The sequence below is a fragment of the Diadema antillarum genome, unplaced genomic scaffold (assembly GCF_040938485.1).
Source record: "Diadema antillarum isolate AM-2024a unplaced genomic scaffold, OU_Dant_1.0 scf00000212, whole genome shotgun sequence".
Classification (NCBI taxonomy): Eukaryota; Metazoa; Echinodermata; class Echinoidea; order Diadematoida; family Diadematidae; genus Diadema; species Diadema antillarum.
The window spans coordinates 1342288-1361547 of record NW_027271101.1 but is presented as its reverse complement, the minus strand read 5'-3'; the positions used below and the strand labels follow the sequence as shown (position 1 = coordinate 1361547).

The following is a 19260-nucleotide window of genomic DNA, read 5'->3' as shown; positions in this document are numbered from 1 at the left end:
TCTAAGTCAACATATGAATTTTTATGTGAATTAATTGAAAAAACACAATTTGCATTAGATTTGTACACAAATCACGTTTTGGAGCAATTTTGGGGTTGACAAATTTTTTTCAAACGGGCGTCACGTCAAAACTGTACACGCGGGCGCAACAATTTGGGTCTCAAAAGTTGCGCGATACTTAAAGAAAAAAGTCATGAAACATCGCGGCGGAAGCTTATCGCGCTGTGAAGATATTGCGCGAAACGTCAAGGGGGGGGCGGATTCCCCCCCCCCCCCCCCCAGCCTGATTAGGGTTAAACAATCAGCTCCTTCTGGTGTCCTTCTAGTGGAAGAATGGTCCTTATATGTGTGAAGTCGTACACAGATTTTCACATTTCCATTTCAGTTTTGTGATAAGAATTTTGGAGAATCACATTTTGACTGGATGAATAATAATCTACACCATTTTATTCTGTGAGAATTGTATGAAAGAGAAGCAATATTCAGGTGCAAGTTTCTTCACTTTGTCTCCTCTACAAATTAAATTTGTTAAGATCGAAACTGCCGATCTGTAAATTGGCAAACATGTCGGAAAAAAGGAACCAGTGGAACTCGAACCTGTCATCTACTGCTTTCCAGGCAGCGACACTACCACCAGGCTGTCCCTGGTTGCCGGCAGTGACACGATGAACATGGAACAAATACCCAAGCTCCGAAATTTCCAACATTATGTTAAGTAGTCCAGGGCGGACAAGGCATATTAAATGAAAGAAAGATATCATTCAGAGGGGTGAAGGTTCAGGTGCGAGTTTCTTCACTTTGTCTCCCTCTACAAATTAGATTTGTTAAAGGATTGTACAGTTATGGTTGAGACCTAATTTCAGGTTCTAACATTTTTTGTGAGATAATGAGAAACCTCTTATAAAATGTGAAAGAGCATGTAATTCTATAAGGAATTCAACGTTTATTTGATAAAAATTGGTTTTGAAATGGCTGAGATATAAAAAAGAGCGATTCTAATAAAGTGTGGGACCCACACTTTATTATGATCGCTTTGTTTTACTTTGTTTTTTGATGTTTCAGTCATTCAAAACCGGATTTTCGTCAAATAAACTTTGAATTCCTCTTAAAATGGTATGTTCTGTACTATATCATAAGTGTTTTCTTGGTATCTCGCAAAAAGTTAAAAACCCAATTCTCATCTCCACCAAAACTGTACTATCCCTTTAAGATCGCAACTGCTGATCTGTAAATTAACAAACATGTCGGAAAAGAGAAGAGAAGCAATATGTTAGTATTTTCAATTTCACCTGGCTTCAAGATTGAATAAAAAAAAAAGAAGACAGCATGTCATAGGCATAAATGCCTTCAGTTTCAAACATTATCCTCTTGGAATACATTGTGTTGTTTTACTTCTTTTTTTCCTGCACTGGAAGTCTATAGTGTTTCTGTCTGTGGTGTGTACGTATGTGTGAATGGACATACACATGAACATATAAATTTCATCAATGGGGTCTTGTAGGTTCAGTACAAGTGATAGACTATGTGAAAAGTTAATTGACCACAGAAAATAGACCTCAGAGAAACTAACAGAACAGAGGGAGTTTCATGAAAATCAGACAAGATTTTTGTGTTTTCACAAAACCATTAGAAAGTCTGGTAACTTACAGAAACGAATGAATTCACAAGTACGCATCACTTACATAAAATTTCCAGATTTTAATATCCAAAGACACATAAATATCTCATAAGCACAGACACTGCTGTCCAAATGCACTTAATCAACTGTACACACTTCTCTGTAAAATCACATAATCTAGGTACATTTTGTAAAATTCATAGTCAAAACAGCAATGCAACGATGCATTAAAAACTTATCTCAAGGCATAAAGACTTTTTTTTTTCATTAGAGTCTGGTGCCGCAACAAAGAAAACTCTTATTCACACTCCTGTTTCTAAGAGTGGGGTGTGGACACCCTAAGTGTTTTAACCAGATATGATTTGAGAGGTAAATTGGTGATTAAAATGAAACAAAATTTGAATGTATTCCTACTGTCCTGGAATATGACGCATCCATGCAGTTCTACATTCTGCCAGGAAAAAAAAAATAAGAGACAAGAGCATACAAGAATACTGATTAGAGTACAGATCAAATTAACTCATAGCTGATTACATTTAAAAGTATTTTTACACATTTAGGGTTTCTGCTAGACAGAAAGATCTGTCTGTCCGGAGGAGTCTTTTATTCTATTTTATTTTTTTGACGTTATTGCTCTCCTCCGTGAGGGGATCCGTACAGACGCAGTCTCCGCGGAACATATCCCCGACGAACAGATACAGACCGATCTTTCGGTCAAGGTTTCTGCAAGTTTGGCAACACAAATTAAGGTACTAGTCCTTTCATACGACTCACATACACCCTGCTAACAACTACTGAGAGGTTAAGAAATAATCACATAGATTGAATTTCTGTTTGTCTGTACATTTTCCTTTAACAAATTTGTAGGGCTTTGCCTGTAAGACAGTTTAGAGTTAGGATGCAAAAAAGTATATTTTGAAACATGTTCAACTGAGAAATTTATCAGATGAATTTTGTGAAGTGATGTTGTATACAGGAAGGGAGAAGTACGCAATGGACATAGGAATGACCCTATACAACCCCTTCACAGTGCCTGCTGACCACCAAGCGATATGATTTACGCACTTTCAAACGGCCAGAACTCCCTTCATACGTACAATGTGACCCTCCAGCTCGCAGATAATATACAAAGTTTTTACAATATTCATAAATTTACTTTAATTTTTCCCTGGATGGGATCACTCTTTTAACCTTGGGGAGAAAATGTAAGGACCAATGCTTTACATCAAATCATAAATTTTCAAAGACAACATACTGCTAGTTGAACAACACCTCAATGTTATATAGGTTATTCAAAAATTATGCACATATTTTAAATGTGATTAATCTGGCCAAAGCAGAATGCTTAAATTGAAATCGTTACCTAAAATGGGTCAGACAAGAACTGTTAATACTGAGTTCACATTTGTTGGTTATTTTAAAAGTACTGCCTACAACAGCAGATTGAAACAACTGTTGCGACCAACTCCGTCATGTCAGGTCCACTTCAGTGCTACAGCTTGTACGGTTCCTATGTTTAGCCACCGTTTGACCGTCAAGACCACCTTCGGCTTTGCATGACCACTTCACAGCTGGTCACACTGTCGAGCAAGTGTATTGTGGATGTCATTTTCACAGCTTGGGTCTCACAGGGGTGATCAAGCATTTTAGCTGACCTTGCAGCTAGTTCAATAAGTCCAAAAGTTTGTTTCAGAGATTTAATTCCTAGTCATCGAATGTCGTCTTCTTTCCTTGGAAATCCTTGATCCCGTCCTTCTTCTGGAAACCAAGCCCAGGACGTCCTGGAAATGAATATAAGATGAGAGGTTGAAAATAAGTCAACTAATATATACAAAGGGGGGGGGGGGGAGTTCACAAAACATATCAAAGGTTCACATTCCTCATATTCCAGCATTCTCAAGAAGATATCTCTATACTAAGTTTGAACTGATGCATGTAAGCAAATATGTTGTTTTACAAGTAGCAGGATAACAAGTAGCATCCAGAATTCAACATCTTTCCAAACACAGTTTGTATTGCCACCCAGGGCAAGTCATCATTTGCTTTTGCTAACTTGGCAGCTTTTGTGTTACAAATTTCTGTAAAAGTTGCTCCACTTGATTCTACATGATCATCATTTGTTTTTGTTTAGTTTGTTTTTAATCATTGAAACAAACTGGAATCAAAATTACAAGCATGTGGTAATCAACTTGATTAGATATCTTAGAGATTTTTAAAAAAAGACATGCTGTGTCATTACAGTCTCTGTCTTCTGGCTGCTTCAACAGGCTGCTTCGACAGCAGCAAGCTTTTATTGGCCAGGATTAAAGTAATATTTGTTTTTTCATCATTTAGAGTGTGCCTAGTACATCATCCAATCATTAAAAAGACAATGAAATGCAAAGCTGTCTTAAATAACAGCAGTGATATACAAGTACAGTGGACTCCCATTATAACGAAGTCCTCGGGAGCGGCAGATTTCTTTCGTTGTATCGCAATTTCGTTACAACCGAGCAAATAAACAATAGAAATACAAGAGTGGATAATGTTGCCGCTTGAATTTTTACTTCGTTGTAACCGAAATTTCATTATAATCGTGTTTGTTACAATGCGAGTGCACTGTATTGTACAAAACACGCACGTTTTCCTAATAGTGTAAAATTAGATCCAATGGCTTTTAACACCAGAGAGGCGTGCTTTCACTCACACTGAACACACAAGTAAATTGCTGAATACAAATGTTGACACTTGACCACTCAGCCCCCCATACTGACCTCTGCTGCCACCTCGTCCACCTCCTCGTCCGCCAAAGCCGCCTCGGCCACCACCAAATCCTCCTCGGCCACCACCAAATCCTCCTCGGCCACGACCGCCTCGTCCACCCCTTCCCCTGAATCCGCCACCTGAAGGCAAGGAGAGTCGAGAGAGAGAGGGAGAGATTTGTTACAGCTCGATGCAGGGTAATCCACTGCACAGTAGTTGCTTTCATATTGGAATTACTTAGTAATAGATACCATTGTAATTTATTGTCACAGGTCTGTAATATACATATCGCAGTATTTCAGTTGGGACCGTTCTCATTCATAAAATACCATGGTATTTTATGCTCACAAGTACACCTCTCGGAGGTAAGCACTTCTCATTGTCACAATACCATGCTAATAAATACTGTGGTATTACAGAGGTGTTTCTGGCTGAAAAGTACATATCTTGGAGATTAAGTACTGGGCATACGCATTATTTCTGCATCATCTACAAAAACGATTCTTGGAATGTTCTCTTTGCTCATAGCAGTAGCTAAGTTCTACTGCAAAAACACCATTGCTGCAGGAGAGTTCTGAGGTGCAATGTCGATGCCTTGTCTGATTTGAATGAGACTATAGTCAAAGCCACTGTTTCTGGAAACATGTGAAACTTTGATATTGCTAAATTTTCTCCCAGGTTTATCGTTTTCCAAGTTTGATGAAACTTTCAGTTATATACATGTATGTTGTTTTTCCTACTCCTAATCCACAGCAAACTTAAGTGTATCTGTACACAGAAATTTAGTTTTCTGACATTGTAGGTTATTGTACTGGTAATATCCCTATCAAATATAAGAGTGCAACGTTACTCACATACAGAAATATAGCAATATATAAAGAGACATAGAGCAATCTCTTAAAATGCCAAAAATTACATGCGCCTTGATTTAAGAGTAGTTGTCTGGCGTTATCGACTGCATTCGATTGCGTAGTTTGATGATTTTCTGTACGATCAGTGTACTACGATACTCTCAAAACACGCAAATGTCCACATACGCAGCTAGGTTGGTGCTGCCGCGCCGGGCCGAGCCACTAACTGACCAGGCAGCCGCGGCAGCATCTACTCATGCGGATGCATATGGCTCGATGAGGCGATACTGACAGACAGTATTCGATATAGCTGTGTGCAGACGGAGGCGAACGAAGGAAAGGTGCACACACCAATGGTCTACGCGCAGCTACTATTTTCAGGTCTGGCTACTATTGCAGCATGCACTAGTGCGTGTTGATTTATAAAAATTGATATTTCACAGTTTTGGGCATTTCTTGTGATGGGATAGAATTTTCTCTAGAGTTCTTAGGACATGCTCTCACACCTCTCAAAATGTAGATTTTTGTGGAGAGATTCCCTTTAACCCCTGGGAGAAGAGCACCTGTAACATATTTAGTGTTTTGCACATCCAAGCCCTGATACAATGAGAAGAGATCAGTTACCATAAGCCAGTAGCAATTGAGGTTAATCATCAGTTTAATAGTATGGAACAGTTGTGTCCATACCTCGTCCAAATCCACCGCCGCCTCTGCCGCCTCCGAAGCTGGACCTCTCGCGAGCGAAATCCATGTACAGTCCATCCTGGCCAGAGAGAGAATCGATGGCCGACTGGGCAGCGCTGTGGTCTTCGTAGTCAGCATAGGCAAATCTGCATGATGGAAAATGCACAACGCTGTTTTCACAAAGAGCTACGACCACAGGCCCGTATTCACAGAAGTGGCTTAAATTTCAGTCCATGGAATAAAATAAGAGTAAAATAGGTGTACCTTTCACATGCGTGAATCGACATGTGGTCATTATTGGATGTTTTGCAGACATACACAAATCTGTTGCACACATTTATAAGAAAGAAATTTGCATAAACCATGGATTGACTTGAAAGTACCTTTGCGAATATGGTGGGTCATAGAGTACAGTGTTATCATATTCTCAAATACACCACACACATGACATGTATGCTCAAAAATCAATACAGATTAATAACCCTGATGGCGATCGTAACACTTTGTACAAACTGACAAATATCTACACAGGTATTTCAGTGTTGGGCCAGCTTAGTCGACACAGGACATGGACAGTCTCCTGCATGCGTGGATCTGACCCAGATTTGCTGTCCCCTTCGGTCTTACATGCAAGCGGTTGGAATGGCCACAGGCATGCCTTATTTGAAGGGTTTCTTAATACACCTGGACATTGATTAATTATTGTTCCTGCAGCAAATCACTACAGGTCGCCTTCTCGCTTCAAAGAGAGACAAGAAATGTCCCAGAAATGTTGTCGCGAATACAACTGTGGCATCCAGAATCAAGTTCCAGATGCATCCACCAAATCATGAATGTTGCCTGTTATGCTCATACTGTAGTTACACCAATTACACCGTTTCAAGCAAGCTCAGGATGTGCCCGGCAGTCTGTGAGATGAAACATGCATAGAACTTTGGACAAACTTAATTGCTGACACTTTTCAATGCTCTCTTACCCCTTGATCTCATTCGTTTCCCGATCCCGGGGGATTCTGACTGCTGTGCATCCGAGAGATTCGCAGAGGGAGTCTTCCGTCGCATCTGACGAAATACCTTTCACAAACAGTGTCTTGCTGTTCGAGTTGTCTGCAATAAAATGATCAGCAACATAATGATTTAGAACACCTTCTATGGGCAAAGTACATGTGCCAGGAAAAGAAATTTACACAATGGCATTATTTTTTATAAATTAAACCAGAAAAGAGGTTACAAAACTTCACTGAATAACACTTCCGTCAGAGTGAATCTGACATGACTGTGCGGAGTAATTCGCATACCACACACACTCGAATGTCACTGTGTTGAAACTTGAAAACAAGACATAAAGAATTACAGACAAATCAAGATGCACCAAAACAAAATACCATCAATTTCTGACAGTCAGGAGGGCATAGGATTGTAATGTGGGGGTTTGTTCTTTTTTCTTGATACTAGCTTGTCATAGAATAGCATTGACCAGGTGAGAGAGTCAAATCAATTCTTTCACGATAATTATTTAAAAGTTGCACAAGAGGATTCTGCCATCACACGCACCTCCTCCGCCGCCACCAAAGCCACCCCGGGGCGAGTTGAATCTGCCGCGGCCCCCGCGGCCGCCTCCCGGCGAGGCGAAGTTCTTCCTCTTGCTGCCGCAGTAGTCCAAGATGAGGGACCAGCCGTCGATCTCAACGCCCTGATGGGCCTTGATCGCCTCGTCTGCAGCCTCCTCTGACTCAAATTCGATGAAGGCAAACCTGGTGATTGGGGAGAGGGGAAGAATACACACCGGGGAACCTCATTATAAACAGCTGCTGCTTAGGGTCACTGAAATTTCTTTGTTATACCGCTACAATGAAATTCCGGCTACAACAAAGTAAAAATCCAGGCTGCAACATTATCCACTCTATGTCTCTTATTGTTTATTTGTTAGGTTATAACAAAAATTTGATATATCAAAAAGAAGATTGACGGTCCCGAGGACTTTGTTATAATGGGGGTCCACTGCATCAGGGATACAAAGAAAGAATATAAAAAGAATAGGACCTGAAAAATTACCTTGCTTATCAGGCATTTCGCTATATCTGACCTTATTATAACGAGATTCCACTAAAGTCAAAACATAGGTGTCTGGTAAGGACTCTCTGTTCAGTATTTGATCATTTTTCTATTGATTATGTCCTGGTATGGAAACCACTGCAGAAACTCACAAGGCAGTTTACTTTGGTCCAAGAATAATGCAATTTCTGATGGCACAAATGTAAACAACACATGGGGCAAGATGTGTTCCGACTTCACACTGGTTGTACATCACAAACAAATTTTGATTGCAAATATGATCCAAACTGCCTTTACGAAATCAGGCAAGTGGCTGTACATTAGGGGGTTTGGATTTACACATTTCTGAAAGGTTTCTAGTACAAGTCTGCCCATCATAACCAAGTCGTTTTGACAGTGACTGAAAGAGCTAGTTTTTGGCAAGAACAAGGGGTAAAATTATGTTCAATTGATGTCACACGCTGGAAAAGGATTTATAAATTTTTAAATAGCTCACCCTTTTGGCCGCCCTTCTTCGTTGACGGGAATCCTGGCATCAGATGCCCCAAATGTCTCCACCAATGTCTCCTTGGTGGTGCTGTAACTGAGTCCCTTGGCAAACAGAGTGCGGTCGTCTGAACCCTCGCTTCTCCCTGCAGGACAAGGATAAAAGATGTTAAATTTCCTCACTGCCTTTAAATACCTAGTAAGTTCCTTCAACCTGTTTGCATAATTTTCTAGGCATTATTTGCCTTTGCTTAGCAATTTTGGCACAACTGTTAACACACCATGAGCTCTTTCTTAAAATTTCACCGACTCTCCGATACCTGACGACCAAAACTATTTTTCTTTATTCTCACTTTCTTTTTTTCTTTCTTTTTTTTTTTTGGCCAAACAACGATTCAGCAACAGACTTTGAATACCAAATACATTCTGTTCCCAAGAACCTGTTTAGAAGTGTAAAGAAATCAATTTCCTACACATTTCAACTACCTAGACACATACTCTGGAATAACACTACATGTTCTACAATATTAGATGAACCTTTGTGAAAAGCTGACAAAGTGTAATACATCATTGTATAAGAAAATACAATTAATGCTCTTTACGCTCTTCCCATAAGGTTTATGCAGGTCAAAAAAATAAATGATAATAAATGAATAAATAGACATGAATAGTATTTGTGCACAGCTGGAAGGGGGATTTAAAAGAAGTTTGTGGAAATGGAATGTCTAACGATCAAGGGGGGTTATTCCCAAGGCAAGCTTTTCGTCTTACTTGGTGTGTGGGCAGCTTTCTGTGGTGCCTTGCTGCTGTCCATCTTGCGGCCGCGCTCCATCCGGATGACGCTGCCGTTGAGTTCGCTCTCGTTCAGCTCCATGGCCTTGTTGAACTCTTCCTCAGTGGGCACGTCCACGTAGGCAAACCTACAGGAAAACCGAATGTCGGACTCTGTTTTATATCATGCATCAGTGCCAGTGACAATACTGTATGTGACATCTCACACTTGGATGTTTACACTGTATCCGCTATGAAATCACAAGATCCTTTCAGGTAGCTGCAATAACTCTGCAGATAGAGAGTTTTTCCCCCTGTAATGTCCCATCCGTGATTTGCACATGGAAGACTGTATAAAAATGCTAGGAAACATGTTACAGTGCTTATCACATACGTTTTTGGCAGGTTTGAAAGTGAGCTTGAATATTTTTTTTTCCTCCTCATTATTTTCTCGCAGGCTTTCAGACAAATGCCTCGTCGTTGATTTCAACATTCACACTGTAATTTCAGCGATGCAACAGTCATCATTAAGCCTGGATACCTAGATGCCATTAAACAAGTGAGCATACTCTGAAAATCTCCGTGCATCTATTTTGCTGGGCCCTGAAGGAGTTCTAATTTGCAAGCCATGCAGAATTAATATTCTTGAGAATTAAACCTCTTACTAGATGATTACTGCACGGAACTCCTGATACAACAAAGTCTCTAGGACAGGCAGTTATCTTTCATTATACTGAAACTTCGCTGAAGCCAAACAAATAAAGTACATAAAGACATATAATAGTAAACAATTTTGGTACCAGAATCTTTATTTAATTTCTTTATTTCATTGCAAATGCCAATCAAATTTTGTTACAACTGTAGCACACAGTACCCCTTGTTTTCCCTCTGACATACAAATATAGTACACTTATATCCTATCGCTCTTTCATCCCCCCCCCCCCCTCCTCCCAAGATAATAAGTACAATGGTAAGAAAGGTTATAGATTTACAGCTGTATAAGGAACATTGACAAATTGCACAAGCAGCACTTACTTCCTGCTCTTCACCATGCGGGCATTAGAGCATGTCACACCGTTCTCCTCAAAGAATTCCTGAATCTGCTCCGGAGTGGTCGATGGATCTACCCTTGCGATGAAGATACTGATCACATCTGCATGTAGGACCAGAAAGGGGGGGGGGGGGGGGTTAAACTATCATATTCCTTCAAATATATTTGAAGGACATTGGTGCGCAGTTTGTCAGAGAAGGCGGGTCAGAAACTAAAATGGCATTAAAAGATCCCCGCAGTCCATTCGCTTCTTTTCACAATGAGCCCATGAAATGATACATTGTACCAATGCACACTTTAAATTATTCCTTAAGTACAATAATTTTACTTTCTTGTACTCAGTACTTTATCAAAAACCTTGTCCTTCATTTTTGTGTAGAAATATTCACATAATTGATGCCTCTTTCACACTTCTACATCAGTCAGTTCTAAACTCCATGCACAAACACACACACAAAGGATTCCTTTTTCCAACCTTCAAGAGTTATCAGTTGCTTAAACCTCACATTGGAAATATTAATTTGCTCCTGTCTGTACTGAAAATATCTGAGCTGAGGTACACCATTCCACATACAGTGGATTCCCATCATAACTGAGTGCTTGGGACCGGCATTTTTCTTCCGTTATATCAAAATTTCGCTATGACCGAACAAATAAACAACAAAACATAGAGCTGATAATGTCGGAGCTTAAATTTTTACTACGTTGTAACCGGAATTTCGTTATAACCGTGTTCGTTATAATGGGAGTGCACTGTAATTGTACCCACTAGGTTGTGCAAATAAGGAAAAATATTAACGACCCCAAACACAGAAACACTCACCAGAGCTGTCCCCATCAGCCTTGGGCGTGGCAGCCCCGTTCTCCTTGGCTTTCTTGGCTCCAGCTGGTGTCTTTACCTTCTTGACAGGTGGTTCCTCTTCTGTATTTTTTTTTTTTTTTGGGGGGGGGGGATTGTGACAGGGATTACAAAATTGAGCATCCATCCACTCACAAACTGAGAGTAGTTTTGAAAGAGCGACTGTTGGAAGCATGCAAGTAAACTTGAAGAATACCAGTTGACAACCAATTTGTATCATAGCATCATTTCAAAGTGATTACTCTTTCTATTCATAATCTTACACTGTGGCAGCTTCATTGAAAAACCATCGACATCCTGCACAAGATAAATTACCGTTGTTACAATTTTTCACAAGATAAACATTCAATAAAGAATGTAAAAGCAACTTTTCTGAAAATGATCAGAAATTACATAGGAGAGGGATGTGTTGAAGAATTCCCAGGCCAGTCTGGCTGCAACAACATCAGCATTTGCAACGGATTATTATAATCATTAATCATCAATTTTTTCAAATTTCCTCAGGCACCCTCTTGGCAAAAGCATGAAAAGGATAATAAACACAAAAGCAAGAAAAACATAAATCCTACCTTCATCACTATCATCCTCATCATCGTCATCATCACTCTCTTCATCTGCTTCCGGTTTCTTCCTCTTCACAGCTGCCTTGGTAGGCTCCGTCTCCATCTCCTCTTCACTCTCATCCTCATCGCTATCGTCTTCATCACTGTCATCCTCCTCCTCCTCCTCTTGCTTCGGCTTGCCCTTCGCTGGAGCGGCCGCCTTGGCAGCGGCTTTTGGTGTGGGCTTGGTTTCCTCCTCACTCTCTTCATCGCTGTCATCCTCGCTATCGTCTTCATCACTGTCGTCGGCTGCGGCGGCAGCTGCCTTCTTGGGAGCAGGTTTGGCAGCCTTCGCAGGCTGTTTGCTCTGGACTTTGGCTTTAGGCGTCGGCTTCTCTTCCTCCTCTTCGCTGCTGTCTTCCTCACTGTCATCAGAATCGTCGTCGGAATCATCTTCCTCGTCAGCTGGCTTTGCTGGGACCTTCGCTTGTGCCTTGGCAGCAGGCTTGGTCTTGGGAGTCGGTTTCACTGGTGTTGGTGTTTCCTCCTCCTCGTCACTATCTTCGTCGCTGTCATCGTCGCTATCATCTTCATCGCTCTCTTCCTTCTTGGCTGCCTTCGCTGGAGCCTTGGCCGGAGCCTTGGCTTGTTGTGCCTTTGCAGCAGGCTTGGCCTTGGGCGCCGGTTTCGTCTCCTCCTCTTCGCTGCTATCTTCATCACTGTCGTCATCACTGCTGTCATCTTCATCCTGGGGCTTAACAACTTTCTTTGCAGGGGCAGCTTGTTGCTTGGACCCCTTCTTCACTGGCACCTCCTCCTCCTCTTTCTCCGAGCTGTCACTATCCTCCTCAACTGGATCCTGCAAAGAACCAGTCAAGGAAAATTATTGGCATTGCTGTTTTCTGTAGAAGCTGTTATTTTCACAAATAAGGAGCTCACAGACACTTTCACAGGATGTTGTTTTCCCGAATTGACACCGACGGTATCGTTATTGCACTGCAAGTATTACCCTCTAGTGCATTGCAACATTTTCGCATGTTGCTAAATTCATGATCAAACAGTGATTTGTGATAATCGTGAAAATTAAACCCTTGTGAAAACAACAATCTATACAGTAACTATACCCACTCCCTTGTCTCCAACAAGTTAGTGTTCACTTAAAAAGCAAATCACTAGGCCAACTATAACATGAGGATCAGTCCAACACAAAAATGAATGCAAGACATTTACCCCAAAGCAGTGTATAAAAGGTCTCTTTAAATCATTGCTCTTACTGATAATGCATCAAGGTTTTCCACAACCCGTACCAAATGCCATGGATATCAAAGTCATTGAAATGTGTATGATCATCCTCATAAGCAACATGTGGTATACTGTCTCGTACTAACCATCTATCGACCCCCTCTTTGTTGCAATCCCTACCCCAATATCATCACTTAAAAGGATGATATAGTTTTGGTTGATGTCATCAGGTTTCTAACTTTTTTTGTGAGATAATGAGAAACCTCTTATGAAATATGAAAGAGCATAAATTCCGAGAGGAATTCACCATATAATGAAAATTTGTTTTGAAATAGCTAAGATTGGAAACAAAACGATACTAAAAAAAGTGAGACCCACCTTTTATTAGGATCCCTTTGTTTAACTCTGGTTTTTGGAAATCTCAGCCAGTTCAAAATTGATTTTCATCATATAAACTTTGCATTCTTCTCAGAATGGTATCCTTTGTAATATTTCATAGTGGTTTCTCAATATCTCACAATAAGTTTGAGGCCCAATCCTTATCTCCACCAATACTACATTGTATACAATCACTTTAAAGGGTTGTACAGTTCTGGTCGAGGTGAGGATTTAGCTTTAAACGTTTTGCAAGATATTCAGAAACCACTCTATGAGATGTCAAAGAGCATGCAATTCTAAGGGGTATCAAAAGTTTATTTGATGAAAATCGCTTTTGAAATGTCTGAGATATCCAAAAACAAAGTAAAACAAAGAGATCCTAATAAAAGGCATGGCCTGTCGCCTTTTATTATTACCACTTTTTGGGATATCTCAGCCATTTGAAAACCAATTTTCATCAAATTAACATTGAATCCTTCTTAAAATTACATGCTCTTTCATATTTCATAAGAGGTTTCTCATTATCTCACTTAGGAATGTTCAAAACATGGATCCCCACCTCAACCAGTACTGTACAGTCCCTTTAAATGTGATTAATTTGAGTTTGTGTGTAGTGTTTCAACCTGCAGAGTGTTGCATTTCTAAACATTACTTGTTTTTCAGCACTTTAGTGCTAAAATACTTACTGGCTTAGGAGGTGGAACATTGTTGTAGGCTTTCTTCTTGCCCTTCTTATCAGCCCTGAAAATAAAATGGAAATACAATTTTCAGGAGATATCAACAGAGAATATAAAACAGTCCATTCCTGCATAAAGAAGACAAGTTGAGTTTCTTTCATGGGCATATGAACCAGCTTTATCTTTATCAGGCATTTCTTGATTCTGTTTTTTTATCATTATCATTATAAAGTAGCAAGTCTTCCCTTGTAGAGCACAACAAACACTCATCTCATACAGTTTATAGGGAAATATTTTTTCTTTCTTTGAAGATTGCATTTAATTTTTTTCCTTCTAGAAATTATTCCCCGACATTGGGAAATGACAATTTTCAAAGTCTACAGCATGTCAAATACATGAACATACTCTTTTAAAAAACTTACTTTTTAGGGGCTTCTGGAGCTACCTTTGCAGCCTGTAAAATGAAGAAAAATGAAGTAAATATGTTGTAAAATATTGAAAAATCACTTAAAATTAAGTAACATGAAATACAATTCTATACCATGCAATCTGAACAACAAAAACATTAGATACATGTAATGTGATTGTTCCAATACTCCTCTTTTTTTTCTTCTTCTTCAAAACACATGTTAAGGTTCCCTCCATCACAAATTCTTTGCAAGTATGACGGACAGTATTATTCGCACACACATTTGAAGAGCTACCTTTTATAGATCTTTCGTTTCCAAATATGAAGAAAGTTACATGTACATTTCTTGAAATTTTCAAGGCATGACATCACCTACCACTGTGATGAATGCAACATGTCATGTGTGCATTAACAAAATGGAATTGCCAGAGTACATTCAGTAGTAGACTAGGTTTTCTCAGTTTCTGTGACTCCATAGCTGGGGGGAAAATAAAAACAAGTTCTAACAAGCTCTGCATTAAAATCCAAAAAATGTGACTTCACATTCATCACTGTTGAACATTATCAGTCATAATACTTCATGTTGAGGAAAAGGAGACCTTTTACAGTGTATGAAAAAAGAAAATGTTTTAACAGATGCCAATAATGAAACAAAGACGATACAATTCACACATCTATGGCAACTGCTGTTATGCCATTGCATCTGCTGCCTACAATTAACTACTGCAGCAAAAAACAATCACCACAACACGGGACAAGCAGCTTACCGTCAACCAATGACTGAGGTGGAATTGGTGTGTGGGCGTGGCCTGGTGATAAGCAGAGCGTAAGACATCCATCCACAGGTTGGTTGGAGTCAAGAGTGTCTTCCACTTACTTTACTCATCGTGTTTGGGCCACGCAAGGCCCTGCCACTCACTGCCTGTCCTCACACTTGGGCCACGCCAGACCCAAATACCTTGCCTGCAGCCCTGGGCCACGCAAGACCCAGCCTACACACTCTTTTACTTGTGTATCAGAGGATACACCAGACCCAGTCTAGGCATAATCTTCAACTTGATATTAAACTAAAGGGCCACGCCAGACCCTTTCCATAACACAACATACTGTTTGGGGCCACGCAAGACCCCATGAACTGGTCACTACACTTCCAATTCAATGGGCCACGCAAGACCCCATACACTGGTCACTACACTTCCAACTCACTGGGCCACGCAAGGCCCTCCAAAACTGGCCATCACTCTAAACTTGTACTTGTGGGCCACGCAAGACCCATTCATGGGATAAGCCCGCCATACGTACATATCATGGGCTATATGGTTCCCATTTGGTGCTTTCAGTATGACCTGGGGCCACGCAAGACCCCCTGCTTTACACTTCTTTAATTGCTTCATACTCGGGTCACGCAAGACCCATCTCTCTCCTTCCCTTTCCCATCTTACAATGGGGCCAACGACAGATGGGTAATGGAAAAGACTAAAACCATTCCACCTTCAACCACTTTCATCCAGTCGAGTTTGCCTTGATAAGTTGGCAGGTTCAACATGTCCAGAAAGTGCACCTTTTGCCTCCTCACGTCAATCCAATGGACAGGTACTACCTGGGCGCACCTCCTCTTGAAAGACTCTAGTTTGGTCCTGGTGATATGATTGCAGGATACAACAATATAAAAAACTCCATTCTCACAATACTCGGCTCAGTCTCACCAGGAAGGTGTAAGAAAAGGAGAGACAACTCCTGCTCTCCTTTGAAGGATGCGCGGCACCGCCGAGAAGTTATGCGCTTAACTACAGGTGGAAATCAGGCGCTTCGAGAAAAGAGAGCATCCATTATCGGGACTAGTGCTCTCATGTCTAGAAATACTTGCCCCTACTGCATTTCGCTCTCTCTCTTTCAATGTGATGGCAACAATGAATTTGTGTACCTTGAATTGGAGCAGCGAATCACAATGCAGTGCAAAACTGACAATTTTAACAGCAAATAGTTTAAAAGCACGTTGGAGCACGCTTTCGCGGAGTAGTTTATTTGAAAGATCAAAATATCCCAGATTAAAGGATAAAAATCTTACATGCAGAAATGTGCACATTATAGAAAAAATTATGTTTTTAAGAGGGCCTAATTTTCATTTCATTTCCATTTGCACATTACGAAGAAACTAGAAATACATGTTTATAATATTGAATTCTTTCCTAAACTACTCTTTATCAATTTGAGTATTTCACTTAAAATTTTACGGGGAAATAAAGCTTGTAATTCAACAAAAGGTGAAATGCGTTCTTCGTCTCCGAACTTCGCCTTGCAACTAGAGCAGTGCAGAGCATGACTTCAAAGGGTATAGTGGAATGCTAGACATCCCATTGTAACGCTTTGAACCCAAATATGGGTTTGTATGAATTACGAAGAGATGTCTCTCCTTTTTTACACCTCCCTGGCCTCACTCAGAGCAACCAATTTTCCACCTAAATTTGTTGAAGGCACTAATCATTTTAAAACAGCACAAGTTTGCCACCCCCAAAATGAATTATTCCTTCAATCTTGTTTCTGCATCATGCATCAAAGAACAAAGTAGATCTTTATATCACTTCTTTTGCATTTTAAGGAAAAAAAAAAGATTATTTCTCTATCACTTTGTGCAAGATGATCAGTACAGATCTTGTTTTTAATTTTTATGACAACTAAAATATCTATTCCTAAAATTTCATGACTTCCATTAAATTAAAACCTCAAAATCTGTGTACCCTGTGAATGTCATATTAACCCACTGAGGACCGTGAGTGATATTGCTATAGATTTTCTAACACATTCAGAGACTCCAACTCTCCCGCCGAAAACCCACTTTTGCAAAATCTCCCGTTCTCCTGCTTGAGATTTAATTTCTCCCGCCCTGGCTCTGTGTCTCCCGTTAGAAAGGATTTCTTACTTATTGCTATTGTATGTTGAAAAAAAAAATAGGCCTTGTAGCAGCAGAGAGCATCTACTCTAGAACCCTTAGTAGGAACTTCGCATACATCAACTTGGAGTTTGCCGCTTGCTAGGGGTTTCAGGCGGGAGAATCTCCAGATCAGAAGGTGCTTTTGGTTGGAGTCTCTGCACATTTCCCATAGGCATAGACACCTGCCCAAGTATTCTCGAAACTTGCCCTCAATGGGTTAATTGGAATCTACAAATCTAAGTATTTTGCTGACTAAAAAAAAACAGCCAGAAATACCTCTCAAATAAAATGCCAAAGACTGAATTATTTACCTGTCTAGCTGCAGGGCCTAGTCTATATTTTCATTGACATAAAAGGCACATTGCTGCCTGCCTGTGACTGTAGTAAAATTTAACAAAATAATTCAATTGCCAAGAGACAGAGGACTGCTCTTTTACGGCACAGAAAAAGTCACATCATATTGTGAGCCAAAATTACTACTCATAGCCTGGAAGATTATCTGTATCTGTCCATGGTGACCAATATGCTACAAGATTTGGTGTTAAGAAGGTTGTGCTGCATGTGTGAGTGGTTGTCCTGCACCTGCTCTGCGTGTCATATTGCCCTCGCCACGTGGTACAGCTACGGGAACACATGAGTCTCGCATCATCATCTCGCACCACCACATCACATGGCATACCTCACTTGTGTACAGTTATGTACGGCTTGCACCACATACGCACAACACCACAACATGCACGCGAACAGGGAGTTCACTTTATCTTTGCAATCAACACAGCGCGTGTATTAAGATCAAAGTAAAATTTCGAGTCACGTTTATCTATACGTACCTTTGATTTCTTCTGGACCTTTGTGGAACCCATTTTGATTATGTTACTTAGTTATTTGGAGGCAATTTCAAGTCTTTCTCACAAGAGCACTAGCCACACAACCTCACTTCGCACGTGCAACAATTTAAAAGGACGTCCACGAGGCTAGCATGCATGCGCATGCACGCACGCACGTCAACTACCCGCGTGCGTGCATAGAGATGTATATAATCTCTATGGTGCCGTACAGAACGCGCGCAAGCAATACACTTGTGATCCCACTTTACTTCATGAAGTTCTAGGAGCATCATTCCTGCATGCTAAGCGTCTGGTATCACTGGGGAACAATAAAGAAAAGCAAAAAAGAATTCCCATAATTTTCGTTTTCCAACTCTAAGGAAAAAGCAATTAGCTATTACATCAAAAAGCAATTAGTATTTTATATTATATTATTAGAAAGCAGGAGAATAATTGTTTTTTTTCATATGTCAGTATTTCAGTAACATTTAAACAAGGACAAAGAATTCCTCCCAGCTGCGCTGCAAGTAAGTTTCGTGGAAAACAATTTTCGTCGTTCTGCATGCAGTAACGCCACAAATGGCTATGAGTAGTCTTTTCATTTTCTTAATCTTAGCAATGGTGGCACCAAGACTTTAATACAAATTAGTTACTACTTAACGGATTGTCCGATTTGATGTGTTCTGCTCAAAGGGCCAGCATTTATTCAATCCTCATCTGATCTGGGGGAAACTTCCTCGATCGGGTTGAAAGATTCATCTCCTCTCAGAATTACCAAAAACCATACTAGTAATCAGTTTCAATGCCAAGACCAGAGACTCCAACTCTCCCGCTTTCGACGGGAGATCTCCCGCCGAAAGCCCGTCTGTCTTTGTGTGTTTGTTTGTTCGGGTTTTTTGGTTTTTTTTTGTTTCAAAATCTCCCGTTCTACCGCCTGAGATTTAATTCCCCCCCCCCCCCCCTCCCCTCCAGCTCTGTGTCTCCCGCTTGAAATGATTTCTTACTTAGTGTCATATCCTATGTTGAAAAATAAGCCTTAGATAGCACGAGAGAGCATCTAACCTGTTACAACCCTAGAGCTTCGGGCCCTCACGGACCCCAGCCGCAAGGAACTTAGAGATTCGAGCTTGTGATGTG

The 19260-nt window shown here is 40.4% G+C and overlaps 1 protein-coding gene across 1 annotated transcript; it reads right to left on the bottom strand.

Annotated features, from left to right (window-relative positions):
* Positions 1-2133: 2133 nt before the first annotated feature.
* LOC139724410 (uncharacterized) lies at positions 2134-18238 on the bottom strand. Its single transcript, XM_071635555.1, has 13 exons — positions 18127-18238; positions 14378-14409; positions 13965-14019; positions 11686-12517; positions 11081-11179; positions 10242-10359; positions 9207-9355; positions 8446-8581; positions 7449-7648; positions 6872-7001; positions 5899-6041; positions 4372-4500; positions 2134-3399 (listed from the first exon to the last, which is right to left on the bottom strand). Exons 1-13 carry the CDS (start codon positions 18157-18159, stop codon positions 3323-3325), a joined length of 2133 nt encoding a protein of 710 aa, XP_071491656.1. The 5' UTR covers positions 18160-18238; the 3' UTR covers positions 2134-3322.
* Between the last annotated feature and the right edge of the window lie 1022 nt (positions 18239-19260).